General features: G+C 35.5%; 1 protein-coding gene across 1 annotated transcript; it reads right to left on the reverse strand.

Moving 5' to 3' along the window:
• Positions 1-15374: 15374 nt before the first annotated feature.
• On the reverse strand, positions 15375-18132 carry LOC113758770 (disease resistance protein RPM1-like). Its single transcript, XM_027301498.1, has 2 exons — positions 18090-18132; positions 15375-17809 (listed from the first exon to the last, which is right to left on the reverse strand). The coding sequence occupies exons 1-2, from the start codon at positions 18130-18132 to the stop codon at positions 15375-15377; spliced, it is 2478 nt and encodes an 825-aa protein (XP_027157299.1).
• Between the last annotated feature and the right edge of the window lie 2198 nt (positions 18133-20330).

Raw genomic sequence — 20330 nt, forward strand, 5'->3', positions numbered from 1 at the left:
AAACCAGTATAGGAGTAAGAGGCATTTGATCTCTATGGCTTAAATTACCTGTCTTTTGACAATTTGCACATGATTTACAAAATAAGTATGCATCACTAAACAAAGTTGGCCAAAATAAACCACACTCTAAAACCTTTCTTGCAGTTCGCTTAGGGCCAAAATGTCCACCACACGCATATGAGTGACAGAAAGATAAAATTGATGGAACCTCTTCTGTAGACACACACCTGCGAATAATTTGATCAGAACAATATTTCCACAAGTATGGTTCGTCCCACACATAATATTTAACATCACTTTTAATTTTTTCCTTTTGAGCTCTAGACAAATCATTAGGTAGCGTTCTAGTAACCAGATAATTCACTAAATCAGCATACCAGGGAGTTGTCTTTTGAACTACAAAAAGATGCTCATCTGGAAAATTATCCTTCAAGGGAGCAGGTCCTTCACTATTGATCAAACGACTGAGATGATCAGCAACCATATTTTCGGCACCCCTTTTGTCTTTAATTTCCAAATTAAATTCTTGCAGTAGGAGAATCCACCTTATAAGTCGTGGTTTGGCCTCTTTCTTGTTGAGCAAATATTTCAAAGCTGCATGGTCAGAATAAATAATGACTTTAGTGCCAAGTAAATAAGAACGGAATTTTTCTAAAGCAAAAACAATAGCCAAAAGCTCCTTTTCCGTAGTCGAATAATTGCACTGGGCACCATCCAAGGTCCTCGATGCATAATAAATTACATAAGAAGCTCTGCCCTCCTTTTGGCCAAGTACTGCACCAACAACAAAATTGCTGGCATCACACATTATCTCGAAAGGAAGACTCCAGTTTGGTGGTCGAACCACTGGTGCTGAAGTCAATGATCCCTTGAGCGTGTCAAATGCACTCTTGCAATTATCATCAAAATGAAATACCACATCCTTTTGAAGTAATTTGCATAGAGGATGGGATATCTTTGAAAAATCTTTGATGAAACGCCTATAAAAACCTGCATGGCCAAGAAAAGAGCGAACTTCCCGCACACTTGCAGGGTAAGGTAAACATTTGATAATTTCTACCTTAGCCTTATCTACCTCAATTCCTTTTGCAGATACCACATGGCCTAAAATTATGCCTTGGTCCACCATAAAATGGCATTTCTCATAATTTAAAACAAGATTAGTCTCAATGCACCTTTTAAGAATTTTTGTGAGGTTAGTTAAACATTCATCAAAAGAATTACCATAGACAGTAAAATCATCCATAAACACTTCTATGATATTCTCCACATAATCAGAAAATATACTAACCATACACCTTTGGAATGTAGCAGGCGCATTACAAAGACCAAAAGGCATTCGTCTATAGGCAAATGTACCAAAAGGGCAAGTAAATGTGGTTTTCTCTTGATCTTCAGGCGCCACTGGAATTTGTAGAAAACCTGAAAAATCATCAAGACAGCAATAGTGAGATTTTCCTGCCAACCTTTCCAACATCTGATCAATAAAAGGCAATGGAAAATTATCTTTACGAGTTAATGCATTTAATTTTTTAAAATCGGTACAAACTCTCCACCCATTTTGAACTCGAGTGGGCACTAACTCACCTTTAGGATTTTCAATAACAGTAATTCCTGTCTTTTTAGGAACTACTTGAACAGGACTTACCCACTTACTATCCGAAATGGGATAGATTATACCTGTGTCAAGAAGTTTTAAAACTTCTTTCTTCACTACCTCCATCATTGGTGGGTTCAATCTCCGTTGAGCCTCTCTCGAAGGCTTAGCACCATCTTCTAACAAGATGCGATGCATGCAAGTGGCTGGACTTAATCCTTTTATGTCAGCCACTGTCCATCCTATTGCCTCCTTGTGGTCATTCAACACCCGAATTAGTTTTTCTTCCTCTAAAGCAGTCAATTTACTGGAAATTATTACTGGGAGTGTATCTCCATCTCCCAAGAATGCATACTTTAAATTATCCGGTAACTGCTTTAATTCCACCTTCGGGGCTTGCACAATAGATGGCAAAAGCTGTGAATGAGACAGAGGTAATTCCAAGTAAGACACATTGGAAAATTCTGGACAAAGAGAATTCAATTCAAAAATAACTTCCTGCAATTCAAAAGGAAAAACAAACTTCCCTTTTATCTTTTGCAAATTTTCCTGACAGAGACCAGTAGAAATAGCAACCTTCAACGCATCGTCATTATTAAATTCAAAATTTTGCTGCGCCAAAGAATCAATTACATCTATAACAAAAATTGAATGAGATTCACCAGGATATTTCATGGCATCATAAATATTAAATTTAATAACATCACCATCAAATTCCATAGTCAATGTGCCAGTGAAAACATCAATTTTTGTTCTAGCAGTTTTCAAAAATGGTCTCCCTAACAGTATTGGAGATGAATTAGAATTATCATCCTCCATATCAAGCACATAAAAATCTGCAGGAAAAATCAAATTATCAATTTGCACTAAAATATCCTCCAAAACTCCATCAGGATAGGCATTTGATCGATCAGCCAGTTGAATTATTACGCCCGTCTCTTTTAAAGGCCTAATGTTCATCAAATTATAAATAGAACGAGGCATAACATTTATCGAAGCACCCAAATCCAACATAGCTTTTTCAATTTTAATATTACCTATTTTGCAAGGGACAGTAAACATACCTGGGTCCTTGCATTTAGGAGGCAATTTTTTCTGCAAAACTGCCGAAACATTTTCTCCCATATGCACTTTCTCGTTTCCTTTCAACTTTTTCTTACCAGTGCATAATTCCTTCAAAAATTTAGCATATCTAGGAATTTGCTTAATTGCATCTAAAAGAGGGATATTTACCTCAACTTTTCGAAAAGTGTCCAAAATCTCCTGTTCGTGCTCTTGCTTTTTGGACTTTGCCAGTCGACTAGGAAATGGAGGCGGAGGTGTAACCACTTGTGTTGATTTTTCTCCAAAATCTGGTTGTTCCAAGGCTCTAGGTTGAGACACATTCCCCTCTTTTTCGAGCTCTTCCTCGATTGCTTGTTCAGAAATTTTCTTGCTCGGCTCAGGCAACTCTTTGCCACTTCTTAATGTGATGGCACTAGCATTTTGCTTGGGGTTGACAATTGTCTGCGAAGGTAGCTTTCCAGATAATTGGGATTCCAATCTATTGACTGTGGAAGCTAACTGGCTCATTTGATTCTCCAAATTATGAATGCTAGTTTTCGTCTCCTGTTGAAATTGTTGAGTGTTAGTAGCCAAAGATTTCACAATATCCTCAAGTGACATACCTGATTTAGGAGCAGGTTGTTGCTGTGAAAGTTGAGGTCTAGGTTGATATTGTGACTGATGTGAAAATCCTGGTGGCCTTACTGCATAATTAAAATTAGGATGATCCCTCCATCCTGGATTATAGGTGTTTGCATAGGGATCATACCGTCTCTGAGGTGGTCCTGGAAATCCAACTGCATTAGCCTGCTCAGTCGAATCATCTTGGAGTGTGGGGCACATATCTGTTGGATGACTCGAACCATAGCAGATTCCACATGTTTTCAATTGCTGCATTTGTCCTATAGCTAACTTTTCAACCAAAGAAGTTAGACAATCTAATCTTTGCTCTATTGAAGAATTACTTACCTCATTGACTCTACGAGTCGTGTTATCCTGCCTGTCTCCAAATTGTTGAGCATTTGCAGCCATACTCGATATCAAATTTCTTGCCTCCGTGGGTGTTTTATTCACTAAGGAGCTCCCACTGGCAGCATCAATAATTCTTCTGTCAGTTTGGGACAGACCCTCATAAAAATACTGGATGAGGAGTTGGTCAGGAATTTGATGATGAGGACAACTAGCACATAGTTGCTTGAATCTTTCCCAATATTCATGTAGAGTCTCTCCATTGAATTGTCGAATTCCACAGATGTCTTTCCTAATGCTTGCAGCTCGGGATGCAGGAAAGAATTTTTCTAGAAAATGCTTCTTCATGTCTGTCCATGTGGATATTGACCCAGAGGGCAGATAATAGAGCCAATCCTTAGCTTTATCGGCTAAGGAAAATGGAAAGGCTCTTAATTTAATTTGCTCCTCTGTGACTCCCTGAGGTTTCATTGTCGAGCAAACCACATGGAATTCTTTGAGATGCTTGTGGGGATCTTCACCTGGTAAGCCATGAAAAGAAGGAAGTAAATGGATTAGTCCAGATTTTAACTCAAATGCAACCTCTAATGTAGGATAAGTAATGCATAGAGGCTGTTGATTTAAATCTGGTGCAGCCAATTCTCTCAATGTCCGTTCATTAGCCATGGTGCTATCTATCTCTTCCGTCTCACTAAATGAATCCACAAAATCTACTACTGAATTATGTCCAGTAGATGAGGAGGATGCCTCTGCTCGTTCTCTTGTTGCTTTTCTCAATGCACGAGCAGTTTTCTCTATCTCAGGATTATATTGCAGTTCACCTGTACGAGAAGATCTAGGCATAAACCAGTAACAATAAAAATAAAAATAAAAAATAAACAAAGAAAATATAATTCAAAGAAAATAAATTTATTTTGACACCAAGTCCCCGGCAGCGGCGCCAAAATTTGTTGGGTGTCAAACCAGCAAAAATAAAATTCCTACTCTTAAGTCACGAATTAAGTCCACTATGGTACTGGAGCAGGGACTTAGGCTGTGCAATGGGTTACTAGCTTCACCCTGGTGCCAGAGTTTGCTTGATCCGATATACCAAAGTGTATTAATTACGTGAAAGACAAAATTCGAATATAGCAGCGAGCAGGGTCGAATCCACAGGGACTTGGGAATTTATTTTGAATGAATGTAACATTAAATAAAAATGGGGGAAGTTGATATGGAACTGTCTAATTTAATTGCTCAAATTAAAAATATAAAGTAAATTGACGGAAGGAAAATCTCTAGTCAAAGGTATAATCTCCACTTATGGTTCGAATCACTGATCACAGATGCAGAGATAAAATCTTTCATTTACAAATAAACTGGTTATGGTTGTCAACAAGCTCTGACAACCTGCCTAACCTTACTGATTCGATAACCACAACAAGCTCTGTAGTTATTGCCCTAGCCAATTAAGCAGTCCTAAACACGCTCTTAGGATTTAACCTATTGACAGCATTAATCATTAGACTGGCCACCAATTATAACCAACAAACACACACGCTCGGTTTATTTAGGCTATATCATATATTTCCGCAACAACGACTCAAAAGTTTCTACTACAATTGAATCATATCACTTGCCACATGCACTAAAATTACCCAACAATTACGGATTGAGCACTCTTAGATGGCTGTTAATTACTCACACAATTAAACAGTGATCAAGTATTTAATTCCAAGAAATAATCATATGCATAAGTGAACAGGAAATATATAAACACTTGCAAATTAAAGAACGTAGGGAAATCAATTCGATCTCACAGTTTTGTCGAACCAAAGCTTCGATTTAACCTCTGACTAGATGAAGAAATTAGCCACTCCTCATAGTTGAATTGCAGCCAAAAGTACTGGATTGCAAAGGCATTGCGTTTTTACTAGAAAGCAAGGAATAAAAGATGTTTTTCCCGTTGGGGAATATTGTCGAACACCTGGCGTGTGTCAGAGGCCAGTCCAGAGAAAGGAAACTAGAACTAAACTAAAAAAGCTAAACTAGAGGTCCCCCCTTGCTTCTGTACGTCCTCTCCTTAAAAAGCCAAAAGTAAGATGACTAAAAGCTATCTCCGGTGGTCCCCACACATGTGGACAAAGTCTCCAAAATTACTCCTTCTTCCAAGTCTCTCTACGTTGCTTTCTTTTAAGAGCCCAAAATGACTTATAGCTTTGTGGTCCCCACCAATCCAAGGCCTAAGGATTGAAGCCCTTAGAAGTCTCCATATTCTCCATAAAGTCCCTCCTTTTTGGTAGTTTTCTGCTTCATTCCTGAAATTAAGTCCCGATACCAAATATGAGTAAATATCAGCAATTAACACAATATTTGTCAGGGATAGAAGGGAAAATTAATAATTAAAATACCAACAATTAACACCCTATCAAAACTATTAGAGATGGATAAAATTAAATGCTCAGCATAATTGAGGTAACATTTAACTACTGAGCCAAATCCCATCACCACCATCTTATCATGTCTAATCAGTCTTTTAGTTCTTTGAAATGTAAAAAAAAAAAAAAATTGATGCACTCGACAAAGTAAAATCATAATTTTGTGTTTCTATTTTCCTTCTTTTTTTCTTTGTGGGAAATTAAGCCCAAACTATTATAGTTGATCTTTGCTCACTAGGAAATCATAAGATTTTTATGTAGGGATACGAAAAAGAGAAATTTGAAACATATAGTTGGATTGGTTTTTCTTGAGTTTAAAGAGTCATAGGCTAAAAAAGTAGTAGTAGTTCAATTTTTTTTTTCCAATCCTAGTTCAAAGCCATAATTAACTATTGTACAGTCATAATTTGGATTCAAATGTGATAAGGTGCAGTATTCGAGCTACTGTACGTGAAATAAAAGAAGAAATAAAGTTACAAACGGCTTCCTAGAAACAACATAAGAAAGGAGACAGAGAGATAGAGAGACACTATCGATATATAAAATTCTGTCAATATTTGTTATATATATATATATATATATATATTTTACAATAGATGAATTTTTAAAGCCATGTGAGAAAATTGAGAATGAAATTATACTAATGTGTTTCATTCCAAAACTAATTGTATTGTCAGAAATTACATAATTCTATTTCATAATTCAAAAAAAAATTGATGCAACAAAAATTCTTTTTTGAATATGAGACCTTAATTATGACAATACGTGAATGCTCTCAATGATATTAGAAAATGCATTCAAAGTTAGGGACATGACGTAATCCTAATTATTTAATAAGACGGTAATCTTGAAAAAGAAAAAACTTGAACGCTCAACCATCAATACAAACTCACTCTTTTAGCAAATATATAGATACGTATATTGATGAATCTATGTAATTAACAAGGTACACCATGTTGACCAATAAAAGTCAATGGTAGTAGGTAGAAAAGCTGGCATCAATGTGCACCGTGTTGAAGGTAACTATAGTATAGATATACATATTTGTCATTAACCATGTACACCATGTTGATCAATAAAAGTTAATGGTAGGTACTTGAAAGTGTCCTTTAGGACAGGAGCTGGTTTCCTTTAGGACAGAAGAGCTAGAAACCAAAATGAATGAGATCAGTGAATTAATCACAAGATGCCCTGAACTTGCGAGGAAGCCAATTAGTGCAATATTTTATAGATGGGAATCTGCAAGTGGTGGAGTTGGGCAAGACTCTGCTGATGCAGTTGTGGGGTTTCAGGCTTCAAAATAATGCAAAGATGACAATAATGAGTTGGAGCCAGCTCATTCCAGTAGCGATAGCAAAATGCTGTTCTCTGCCAGTCTCATTCAGTCGTTTGCAATATGATTGTTAGTGTGAACGCACGCACATGATTGGAATGAGCATTTGTTTATTTATGTAGAAAAAGTGATCTGGTTAAATCACCAAACCTCTAATCATTTACCTACGGTTATATGAGGGTAAAACTCGAATCACATACATTAATACTAACAATAATGATCTACAATGCTAAACAAGATATATCACGGCATATGTGTTATAATCTTGTGTTTCGCTTTCTTCAATTAGTACCTGATTTTTCTTTCTTTCACCATCCCTGCTTTTTATGACACCGTCTCCCTAAATAATAAGTCATTTAGATATATATCATGATTTTCCTGTCATTTTTTTTTATAGCAATACTCTGGTTTTAAATAGGAATCTCCAAAAATTTTTGAGTAGGATAAAGTATTATACACCAATTTGTTATTTATATGGTACTGCAAGTATTCAAAACTCAAAAGGAGACCTTAAAGGGGCAAAAAAAAAAAAAAAAAAGGAAGACCTCGTGACTCATGAGGTCAGTTCAGGTTTCTGAATTATTCTATCAAGGGTACAGGAGAGCAGCCAAAATTGGAAAAGAATAGAAAATTATGAATGAAACGCATAAAGAAACCGAGAAATCTATAAATGACCCTCAAATTGCAATGCTTTTCCGGCTAAATGAGGCTTTATTTTATTACTCTTATTATTATGTTTTTCTTTTGGTCAAATGGTGTCATACTCAAATACAGAGGAATTTGCCAAAAAATATAAGGGTTCAAATCTTATCTATTAGAATCCAGCTTCCTTAATTTCAAAGAAGAAAGTTGATTAGAGATCACCTCATCATATTCTGGTTTTTAACACGGTGGAACTTAAACATTTTCTAACCCTTACATTAATAAAGGAAAAAAAAAAAGCCAACCATTCGTTCTTGATTGCCCATATGTTGCTAAATCTTGTCGTCAGCATTGGTTCTTGGTTGCCTGCATAATTCTCATCTTTTAATTTTGCAATTAATTACACTAGCTGGAAATGAATACAAGTTCCACTTCGCTGCTAAAAAAGATTATTAGCAGAAGTGAAATTTATTAGCATAAGTTATTTATAGCCCATGATCCCATGTGCAATATTGCAATGCAACATTGGGAATTGGCTAGGCGAGAAGACGGAATAGATAGAGAAATAGATTGGGAAGAACCAGAATCCCTATCTTCTAGAATGACAAAATAGATATTTTTGTCATTCAGTAATATCAGATTGATTAATTAGAGTTACCAAGGGTACATTTGGCATCTAGAATAAAAGTTTTGAGAACTTATTTCACATATAAGTACTAAAATACTAGTAATTAAGAATGTAAACATGTAAAGGGTTTTTTCCACAACTCTGCCACCAAACATGTAAAGGGTTTGTCTATTTGCTGAAAAAAGGTCTATTTGGAATTTTTTTTTTTTTTTAAAAAAACCCAAAAGGTTTGTGGTCGGAGTTGACGCTCTTAGGAAAGCGGAGATTATGACAAGAAATTGCAGGAATAAATGCTTATTAACAAATACCATAGGATTTCGAAAGTAGTGGGATATGACAAAACAAGAGAATGGCGTGTAATTAATTTGGACGGACCGGTAGTATTCCCGTTTTGTAATTAATCCTTGCAAAATCAAGTATTTGATATTTATAAAATATTATCGTTTGTTGGCAAATAAAAAACAAAACAAGAGAGTGGCATGTAATTAATTTGGACGGATATGGCAATAATGCTTCCATTTTAAATCAAAACGTGTCCCCTATTTGACTTGAATCTATTTTTTTTTAAAAAAAAATTTACATTAGTAGTCTAAAACCAAAAGCATATATTTAAGAAACGTATATAGATTAACAGAGACGACAGTCACTTGTAATGGACCGAGTGATGCATGCTGTTAACAAGAAAAGAAAAAAGTAATTTTATTTTCCTTTCGTTTCCTTTTTTTCCCTATTATTTTGCAATTTTTTTTTTTTGAGATCTGAGGAAAACTGAAAAATGGAACAGGTTAGATAATATTGAGCAGAAAAAAGCATTGAGACAACGTCTGAGAGTACAGTATCAATCTTGAGATATTTATTCTTAATTAAGGTAATCAACTATGCGTTTAAATAATCACATTTGCTTGCATCTCAATATGAAATATCAGATAAATTGTTTTTCCTCTCATAATTTTAGGCCTAAAACTAGGGTTTTGTTAAAATATCAGGGAAAAAAAAAAAGAAAAAGGGAAAGAGCTCCTTCATCAGCGTGTACTTGACATTAATTGGCTTGCCTTTTTTCTGTTTTGTAAATGGAAAATGTCTAATAATTTGATGACTTTTTAGCTTTGGGAAGCAACCTGCATGTCCAAATTTTTCAGCAATATTAGTGGCAGAGTTGTGCAAAAAAAGAATCGAGTTGGTGCAGGTGCAGCTTATGATGCAGACTAGGCCTTTTGACTCTGAACTAGTCACGCAGGAAAGAACTCTAATCAAAGAATATGCTGAACTATTGCAAGCAGAGGAGACCTTATACAAAGCAAAATCCAGAGTGCTGTGGTTAAAAGAGGGAGATAAAAACACCTCCTTTCTTCATAGAAAGATGAAAGCACACACTGCAAGGAACAGGATATTGGCATTATATGATGATGAGGATGTAAAGATCACAGACTATGCTGAAGTGAAGGAGTTGGCTATTGGATTCTATCAAAAGCTTTTTTCTCTGGATTATCTCTGGGAAGCTGACTATGAAAATAGAATGTGGCAATTTATTAATCCTGTACTTAGTAGTGATCAATGTGTATACTTAACCGCTTGAGTTACTCTGAAGATATCAAAAGAGTCATGTTTCAAACTGAAGGATGGCAAAGCACCTGGACCTGATGGATATCTGGCTGAATTCTTCAAATTAAATTGGAATGTGGTTGGAAATGATTGTGATCGATGCTATTCAGTATTTTTCACTTTCATGTATTATCCGCTTCATAGTACTGTCCTCACGTTGGTGCTGCCAAAAGTAGTAAATGCTATGCACATGAAGAACCTTAGGCCCATAGCGTGCTGCAATACACTGCACAAGTGCTATTCTGCCATCTTGACCAATAAGCTAAAGAAGGTTATTCCTGAAATTATCAGCAACACACAGCGTGCCTTTGTGAAAGGCAGACACATTCTTGATAATGTTCTCTTGATGCATGAGGTGGTGAGGGATTATCACAGGAAAGATGGATCACCAAGAGCTGTCATAAAGATTGATATTATGAAAGCCTACGACGCCCTGAATTGGGATTTCTTATTTGCTGCTATGAAGCTATCGGGCTTTCCCGCTAAATTCATTGCTTTAGTGGATAAATGCGTGACCATGACCTCCTTTTCGCTTAACCTAAATGGATCAATGGTAGGATACTTCAGAAACGAAAGGGGAGTGAGACAGGGGGATCCTATATCCCCGTATCTGTTTCTAATCGCTATGGAGATATTCACAAAATTGCTGAATTGGAACATTGATAAGAATGGATTCAACTATCACCCCAGGTGTCAAGAACTTAAAATATCCCATCCCATTTATCTTTTGCTGATGAACTTTTTATACTTGCTGCTGCTACAAGGAGATCATTTCAGTTGATTCAGAAAACCTTGCATGAATTCGGTGAAATATCCAGCCTCAAACCAAACCTACACACGTGTCAGATATATATATATGGCTGGTGTGAATGACGATATGTAGATTCAGCTTTGCAATCCACTGCAGATGCCTTTAGGCTCACTCCCTCTTAGGTATTTGGGCTTGCCATTGATATCTGCTACACTGAGATTTATAAATCGTCAACCTATTTTAAATAAGATAGAACAAGGAATTCATAGTTGGGCTAGTAAAAAACTTTCATATGGAGGTAGATTACAATTGATAAAATCCAACTTAAATGGGATTCAGGTTTTTAGGTCTAGTGCTTTTATTCTTCCCAAATCTGTCATCAAGAAGGTTTGTAGTATGCTAACTTCCTTTTTATGGGCTGCTGAGATTTAGAGCTCACAAGTGTGCAAAAGTTAAGTGGACTGATATATGGATGCCTAAGAAGGAGGGAGGATTGGGCCTGTTTGATTTAGAACTGTGGAACAAATGTCTAATCATGAAGCATATATGATTTAGACCGTTTAAAAGCCTGGGGAGTAGCTTTGGAGTCAGATCAGTGTATCGTATGTAATGGTGCTGAGTCCATGAGGCATATTTTCTTTGATTGCGCTCCATCCAATACAGTTTGGCAGAAGCTACAGTACTTGTGTGCAATAGTTAAGAGCAGATTACCTTGGGATGCTGAGTTAAAATGGTATTGTGATAATTGCAACTCAAACTCATTTATTGATCAAATCAAAATGTTGGTGTTTTCAACTGCAAATTATCAGATATGGTACCCAAGGAACCAAATCATATTTCAACGGAAACGTATCCTTGCTGTGACCATTGTGTCTATGGTCCTTGAATCAGTTAGGATACTACTGTTGTGAACTTTGGTGAGTTGAGAGTAGTCCACTGACAAGCCAATTTGGGAGCTAAGTTATGGAGCTCGGTTATCTTCATGTGTTATTTCCAGCAAGACTGAGTTTGCCATTACTGTAATAGTGATACGATTTATGTAAGTAGGAATTGTTTGATTCCTGTGTGTACTCGCTTATATCTTGATCAATAAAGATTCATATTTGCCCAAAAAAAAAAAAAAACCAATGAAAGAATAACCAGTTACTTGCATTACATCAACAATTAATATCAATTATGCCAACACTTGCAAGAATGAAAAACATTCCCTTGAGTTGTGGTGAATTAAATCCAAAAAAAAACAACAAATTTTATTTATTATAAAAGAATATGGTAAATCTTAGTGGTTAATAGTGTAAGCCAAAAAATGATATTAGTTTTTGTGATGCCACAATTACACTCCTCTATAATAAATGGAAAAATTGCATTGCATTTCATTAATAAATAATATCAGAATTTATAAAAATAAAAGATTTCTTACTTTTTTATTTATCAAAAAAAGAAAAACAAATTTTATTTATGAAATATCCAAGATTAAAGATTACTACAAACATGAAACAAAGTATAATAAATTGGTACTATGAGTCTCTCAAAAAGTATCACGAATCTTTTTTTTTTGGATAAAAGTAAATTAAACCTTAAGAGCACGTTTTAGTATGCGTATATTAGTATTAAGTAAAAAATTTTAACACAAAATATAATAAGAACTGGAGTATGAAAGAAGGCAAAGAGTTTTATGTTGAAAATTTATTGGTTTTAATTGCAACAAAAATTAAATTTAATGAACTTTATTAATGGTATTATTGTAACAATTGATAGCATTAAATAAATCAATGCCAATCATAATAAGAGTTATAAAGGTGAAACACTCATTTGAGTTATGGTGAATTAAATTAAAAAAAATAATTTTTTAATAAAATATCCAATTTCAAAGAGTACATCAAAGGTGGATAAAAATATTTCCAAATTCAATTTGATTATTATATAACAAATTATCTTAACAGCTTACAATTTTTAATCATATAAATCTATAATCGTAAATCATGTCATCAATGATAAATACAAATAAGTTTCACCAAATGAAAACATTTCTCTTCAAAATTAAGCTATTTAAATTTGAACAATGGAATTCAATATATTTCAAGACTATTGTAATTATAATAGTACTATAGATCATTTTACAATCGACCATTAGTGAAAAATAATAATAATTAGAAAAACACACTAAAACTATTTGAAAATTCATAGAGTGACTTAATGGGGAACAACAAATTATTCAAAAAGTTAAAGATTTTAACTCAAATGACATAAAGGAGAACATTCAGCCATTCAGGCAATCTAAATTTAACAGAAAGAAGAAAACATTAATACTCTTACAAAATAAAGTCCTCTTGGAACAAATAATGCTTTATTACTCATGCATGTGTATTGGTTAGGGCAAACCAAATTCAAAAAAATAAAAAAAAACATGAATAATAAATATCCTTTTTTTCGTTAATAAGTTAAAAATCTAAACTCAAATAACATAAAAGAGAACACTCAGATAATCCAAATTCAACTGAAAGACAAAAACATTGATATTGTTACAAATTAAAAGTGCTCTCAGGCTAAATAATGCTTTATGTTGCTTATGCATTTGTGTTGGTTATAGCAACCAAATACAAAAAATCATAAAATATAAAAATATTAAATATCACATTTTTTTTTGTTTCAATTACATTTATTCCTTCGAAACAATTGCTTTTCTAAAACTTTTGAGAAATGTTATTTGCAGTCACATTTCTATTAATCATACTTCCACTATCACTTAAATCATATAGTTTTCATTTGTTAAGATATGTGCTGACATTAAAAAAAAATGAAGTGCAAATTAAGATTTGTTATTTGTTAAGATTTGTTAAGATATTTGCAAATTACATTTTCCAAAATTTTAAGGAAAAAAAATTTAAAAACATCATGTTCATGTTCACGTGAAAAGTACACGATTCATTACTAGTAATGTAAAAATGCTTGATAATCCAAATAGATGAGCTTCCTGTAGATTGTTGGAGTTTGAATGTTCAGTTCCCTGTGAAGATTTTTGAATAATCTCGAGACTCGGATGAACATACGATTGCATAATGGGTGATGCTTTCCATAGTCTGAACCTAGTTGAGGATGACGAAAATTAGTCTTGGCCTGTTATGGACTGTGGGAACGGCAAGAGAGGAAAAGGAGAAGCAGGAAAAGTTTGATTTTCTCCATTATAATTTGGGTTAAGGTGTCATTGTTAGATTTTCCGTTAAAATTAACTATCAATAGTAAAAAGTCAAAATCAAACTAATAAATTAATAAATTCACGTTTTCAATTTTTTTCTTTTTTCCTCTCTTTCTCTCTCTTTGGGAAGAGAAGAGGTGATTTTGAAAACCTATGTTTTGGCCTACAAAATCTTAATTTTCTCCAAATATAAAAGAAATGTAAGGAAAATAAAAAAAATAAATAAGAAACAAAAAGGATGGAAGGGAAGTATAAAAAAAAACAAAATGAGAAACAAAAAATACCAAATCTTTTTTGACTACAAATATCATTATAGGTTTTTAAACCAAAATTTTAATGGCATTTTCTATTTCTTATTTATCTATTTTATTTAAATTTCTTCAAGTAATGAAAAGATAAATTTGTCAATTTATTAGTTTGATTTTGACCTTTTACTATTGTTCGTTAGTTTTAATAAAAAAAAATTTAAAGGTGACACTTTAACTCAAACCATGAGAGGATTATATATATGTTTTTAAACTATAGAGAGGTTATGTGGTAAATTACCTAATCATAGGGGATAAACTGTCATTTAGCCAACATAATAATATTAGCTAGCCCTTACATTGCTAAAGCAAATGGGTGAGTGGTTGCTCTTAATTGCCAACATGCATATACCGAGATCATCCGCATTTTTGTTCCTAATTGCCAGCATATACCACATCTTTTGATTTTCCAATAAATACTGCAAAAAAAAAAAAAGTAACGACACCGCATATACTACTCAAAGATTATTGATTGTTCACCTAAATTCGTCAAGTTTAAAAAAAAAATCTTTAAAGTGAATTGAATCGAATTCAAATCTGGCAAATTTGGGAAGGAAAGAGCAGATTTGTACAAGCAGAAGTGAGGATAAATTGGGTTTACGTATTATCTTTGACCAAAATTTAAAATTGATTGTTTGCTAAATCAATTAAAGAAAAGATAAAAGAGTAATAGTATACAGTACATTAACAACATCAAGCATTATACACAATACATACAATAAATAAGAAGGTAAGACACAGAAGATGATGAACTTCTCTCACGGACGTCGAAGGGGAAAAAATTACTAATAAAAAATAAAAACAAAAGAAGAGAAACCAGTGTTGTCCACAAACTAGAGAAAGGGCAGCCACGGCGGCTACTGCTACTGCTACTGCTGCTGCTGCTGCTGCTATGTTTTCTTCTTCTCCTCCCACAGGTTGCGGTGTCTCCATTTCCTATCATCTGTATAGTAACCAATGAAAATTTCAGGAATATGTGCGATTCTTGTGTAATCTTCACTTTCTTCCTTCTGATTCTCTAACAGCTTCTCTCTCAATTGAGAACTCATCTCAGCCAAAATCAGCCGTTGAAGCTGGATCAAGTGCTGGATACCCAAAGGCAACTCCTCTAGTAATGGAAGTAGCCGCAAAAATAGTGTTTGTAGACGAGGCAATGCACCCTCCTCCACTCTCATCCATCTCAACCCTTCCAATCTCTTTAATTGCATCCACTTCAGATTTAGGAACCCTCCAGCCTGGAAACACAACCCTTCTCCCTGGTAAGATCCACAGAAATTAATTTCACCCAAATTGGGCAAATGTTGGAGGGATTCAAGCGGATCCTCCTCGCCTCTTAACCTGCTCCAATTCAAATCTATTCTTACCAAGCCGTGAAGATGAGCTACCCATTGTGGCATCTTTTCTAAGCGGCCACACAAAATCAGCAGATGAAGAGATTGAAGAAAAGAAGAAGAAGGATGATTTAGATCGATTGTATCATGATCATCACCATTTCCAATTGATTCAACCCTTAATCTCTGAAGACTGGTGAGGTTGGCAAGGGAGGAGCAGAGTTCCTTTCCATCTTCTCTTCTCAACTTTGTAATATATAGCTCTCTTAATTGGGACAGCTTTCCTATCTCCTTGATTATTGTGGACCCACTACTTGCATCTACGCAGTTTAATATTTCTAGGGCAAGAAGCACTCCCATATTCGAGGGAGCTTTAAACCCATGATATCCATAATCATCATCGGAAGAATTAACTTGTTGATATACTTTGAGAAACCGAAGTTTTTGCAGCTTTAGGATGTCCATGGGTAATTCCCTAACTCCAGTATCTCCCAAATCAAGAAACTCCAAATGTTGAAGCTTTCCAATGGCTTTTGGGACTCTCTCCACTCTTGTACCATATAGGTCCAGATGCTTGAGATGAAACATCTTGAAAATCTCATTTGGTATTTCCTCCTGTGTCTCTTGACCATGAAAATCCAAAACCTTTAACAGCTTACTACTCCTTGAAATTCCAGATAACAACGTTTTGGATAGTAGCGGGCTCATGGATCCAACTGTAATGAACGACCGAAGGTGGTCAAAGCAATAACTTCGTCTTTGTTGGTGGTGCTGGGTGTTGTTACTGCTACTACCATGGACTACTAGACGGCGTACCTTCTCGGACGGCCACGTCGTCGGCTGTCCAGTAGTAACTGTGACCATGTTTTGTTCCCTTGACTTGAGAAGAATAACTTCTCTCAATAGATCATGGATTCGACATTTGTTGGGTATTCCTTCATAAAACACCTTAGACACTTGAATTAGACTTCTATTAACGAGTTCACTGAGATAATTCCAGGCTACATCTTCAATACTCATTCCTTCTCTCCCTTCTACAAACCTTTCAGCAATCCACAAATTAATTAGGTCATAGCATGCTATTTCACAATCCTCTGGGTAGATGCTTGTGTACAACAGACATGCCTTTAGATGCCAAGGCAAATCACCATAACTGAGAGAGAGTATCTTTTTAACTCTGTCCAGCTTACCCGTGCCTTCTAATTCACCCCCGAGACAGCGTCGAACCAGCTCCCATTCATCTATTCTGTTTACATCTTTCGAAGCCAAAAGCCCACCGATTGCAAGAATAGCAAGGGGCAAGCCCTCACATTTATCCAATATACCTTTGGCAACATCCATCAAATGGCTAGGGCAGTTACCACCGTTAAAGATCTTGTTGCAAAACAGGGTCCTCGAATCCTCAACTGATAGTGGCTCCATTCTGTAGACAAAACGCCGAGATTCAATGCAAGAGGCAGAGGCTACATCAGCTTTTCTAGTTGTTAGCATGACACGGTTGCCACAGCAGCTCTCGGGCAGAGCAAATTTGATGGTATTCCAAAATTCCACGTCCCATACATCATCAAAAATAATTGCATACCTTCCAGCTTGTTGAAGAAAATCTTTGATAATTTCTTTGAGCTCGGTGGTATTCGAAGACTCGATCGATTGTGGGACTGGTTTCTTCCCTTCCTTGTGTAACTGCCGAATCAAGTCTTTCAGGAGGTACTGAAAGTCACATGTCTGAGAGACAGTTACCCAAGCACGAACTGGGAAATGCCTTCTGACTTCAGGATCCTCGTGGACTCTTTTCACCAGGGTAGTTTTGCCAAGTCCTCCCATACCAACCACTGAAACAACTTTCAGTTGGTAATCATCCCCTTGGAGGAGCTGAGAAATTAGATGTTTCTTGGGCTGGTCAATGCCAACTAATTTAGCTTCTTCCACAAGCAGCGCATCATCTCTGCTATAGCGCCATGTTGTGTTGTTCACAGCAGAAAGTGAGTTGGACGCTGAGGCAGAGATACCATAGTCGGATTTGTATCTTTGATGACCTTCAGAAATACTTTTGATTCTGGACTTGATGCTTTGTATTTCGCTAGCAACTCGGATGACGAGCTCTCAAATTCTTTGATGGAGCTGAAAATTCTCCGAACAGAGCCGGTAGAATTCTGTTGCGCGATGCGAGCAAACGGCGAGCTACAAAATTCACTCAAGAATGTCTCAGCTGCCATAACGCAGCATCTCGCACTTGCTTGAATCCATTGTTGGAGCGGTCGGGTTGGAGCATACCTTTCTTCTGACTTGCTTCTGCCTCTTGCAGGAAAGCTCTCATTGCTCCAACTCATCCATGATGAATTGGACCTACTGGCCGAAGCCCTGCCAATTACGTCGTCCCCGCTGCCTCGTGCACGAAAAGTTGAAGACGTTGACGCAGCACAAAAGAGAGAACAGTTTCTGCCATTTTCAGTCTTTCTTTTTAACCTAAGAATGTCGGGGGAGGCGGCTTCTGGTTTATAGGACAGTCCAGTTGTAGTATCTTGAAAGGAAGAAGGAAGAGTAGGTTATAGATTCATAAGCTGATGAACTTTGATACCATATGGTGCAGCATATATCACAAAGGAAAACCGCGTCAAAAGGAAAAGGAAAGAATTAACAAATTAGAAGAAACTAAAGCAAGAAACATGATTGCGAAAGACGAAGCTGCTTTACCTGCCACAATACAAAATCATGGAAGCTATTAAGAAGACACCTGCAATTGGTGGGGTGATCAGTCTTCAGGACCTTCTTTCAACTGTGGGTCCTTTGGTCGGATAAAGAAAACGGTGTGGCTACTGCAGCATCGTACAAAAGCAATGGTGTCTTATCATTTAGCAAGGGAAGGAATAAAGTTAAAACGCGCGTGGACTGGACATTGTTGATTTCATTGACGAAGAAATAAAACTACTACTACTACAGTCTCTTTACTTTAAGAATACAAAATTATACTTAGTAGGCAAGAAGGAGAAAGGCACCCAAAGAGTTGGTACAAAGCTTGTGCATATTTACTTTAACGTAAGCTTTAAGTACTCCCCTGCCTTGTTTTCTTTTAACCGAATAGTAGATGTTTATTCTTCGACTTAATGATGTTGTACTTTATTTGTTCATTTTTTTCTTTTTGTTTTTTTTTGGTCAAATGATGTTGTAATAAAAAAGAGAGGAATTTGCGAAAGAATACAAGGGTTCAAATCTTATCTATTAGAAATTAGCTTCGTTAATTTCAAAGGAAGAAGTTAATTAGAGATCCCCTCTTCGTATTTTGATTTTTAACTCAGTAGAACTTAGCATCTGCTAACCCTTACATTAATCAAACAAATTGCCAATCAATCGTTCTTGATTGCCCACATGTTTCTAAATCTTATTGTCAGCCTCATAATTCTTTAATGTTGGTTTTTGAATTAAGTACATTAGAAAAGAATATGAGTTCCACTTTACTACTAAAATTGATTATTAGCAGAGAAGGCAAAAGAGATTGGCGATGCCGAGCCTTAGCACCTAGGTAGGTGTCACGGGGTCGCTGCCCTTCCATTAGTATCTGCCCAGAAAGCAATAATAACTTGCAGTGATAAGCGCAATTGTTTTTTTCCATAGACAGAATAAATATACATACAATTAGATTAGAAATGCTCAGAGATAAGTGCAATTGTTGAGTCATCTTTATTTTTTGGTAAAGAATGGAAGGGTGGATGCATAGGTGAGAGCAAAAAACCCCCATTAATACATGACTTTAGTCATTCAATAAGAAGTAGATCTAGAATTACAGGAGAAAGTATCCAAATATAGTGTGTTCAATGCAACCGTTATTAGTAGGCATGTCTAAAAGTCTATACATACATATTATGCTGTTTTTCATTATGTAACTCTCTTTTCTATCGTCAAAATAGAAAATCTAAAATTTGAAAATGTGAACTAAATAGCTGCAATGATTTGTTGGCTAATTCCTTAAAATATCACCTCAAAAGGAAATCAATGTGGTTGGCATCCTTATCGTCTTAAAATATGCCTGCCACGCTAACTGTGCACGAAACAGCTTAAGAAAAATATATATATATATAGGCAACAAAAAATTTTTTCTCCTATATATAACCAATTAAAGACCATGTAAATTTCTGCTAACCAATTAGTATTTGTAATATCAAAGAAACCTTAGGGAACAACCCAAGAATTTTGTTAATACTCACGAAAATTGTGGAAGATAGAAGCAATCAAATCAGCATACCAAGAATAAAGTTGAATTTAAACTTAGGATCCATAAGCGACTAATAACTTGGCCAAAGTATTTTATCCCGCTGATTTAATTAACTTCAAAAGTTTTATTGAGCTAGCCTGTACTGACATAACAATTGGGGAATTTCATTTTTATACGGGAATTTCATTTTTAGCAATTCATTTTTTAAAAATTAAAAGTATAAATTATATTGGTATTAGTTATTGTACCATGACAATTAGAGGTGGCAAAAAAGTCCAAAACCCAATAACCCACCCAACCCGCCC

This window comes from Coffea eugenioides, unplaced genomic scaffold, assembly GCF_003713205.1.
Source record: "Coffea eugenioides isolate CCC68of unplaced genomic scaffold, Ceug_1.0 ScVebR1_698;HRSCAF=1417, whole genome shotgun sequence".
Classification (NCBI taxonomy): Eukaryota; Viridiplantae; Streptophyta; class Magnoliopsida; order Gentianales; family Rubiaceae; genus Coffea; species Coffea eugenioides.

Excerpts from the sequence above, each read along its gene's own strand:
- LOC113758770 (XM_027301498.1), bottom strand. The coding sequence starts at position 18,132 with ATGAGAGCTTTCCTGCAAGAGGCAGAAGCAAGTCAGAAGAAAG. Across the intron at positions 17,810-18,089 it reads AGAAGCAAGTCAGAAGAAAG|CGTCCAACTCACTTTCTGCT; the intron begins GTATGCTCCAAC and ends TCTCTGCCTCAG.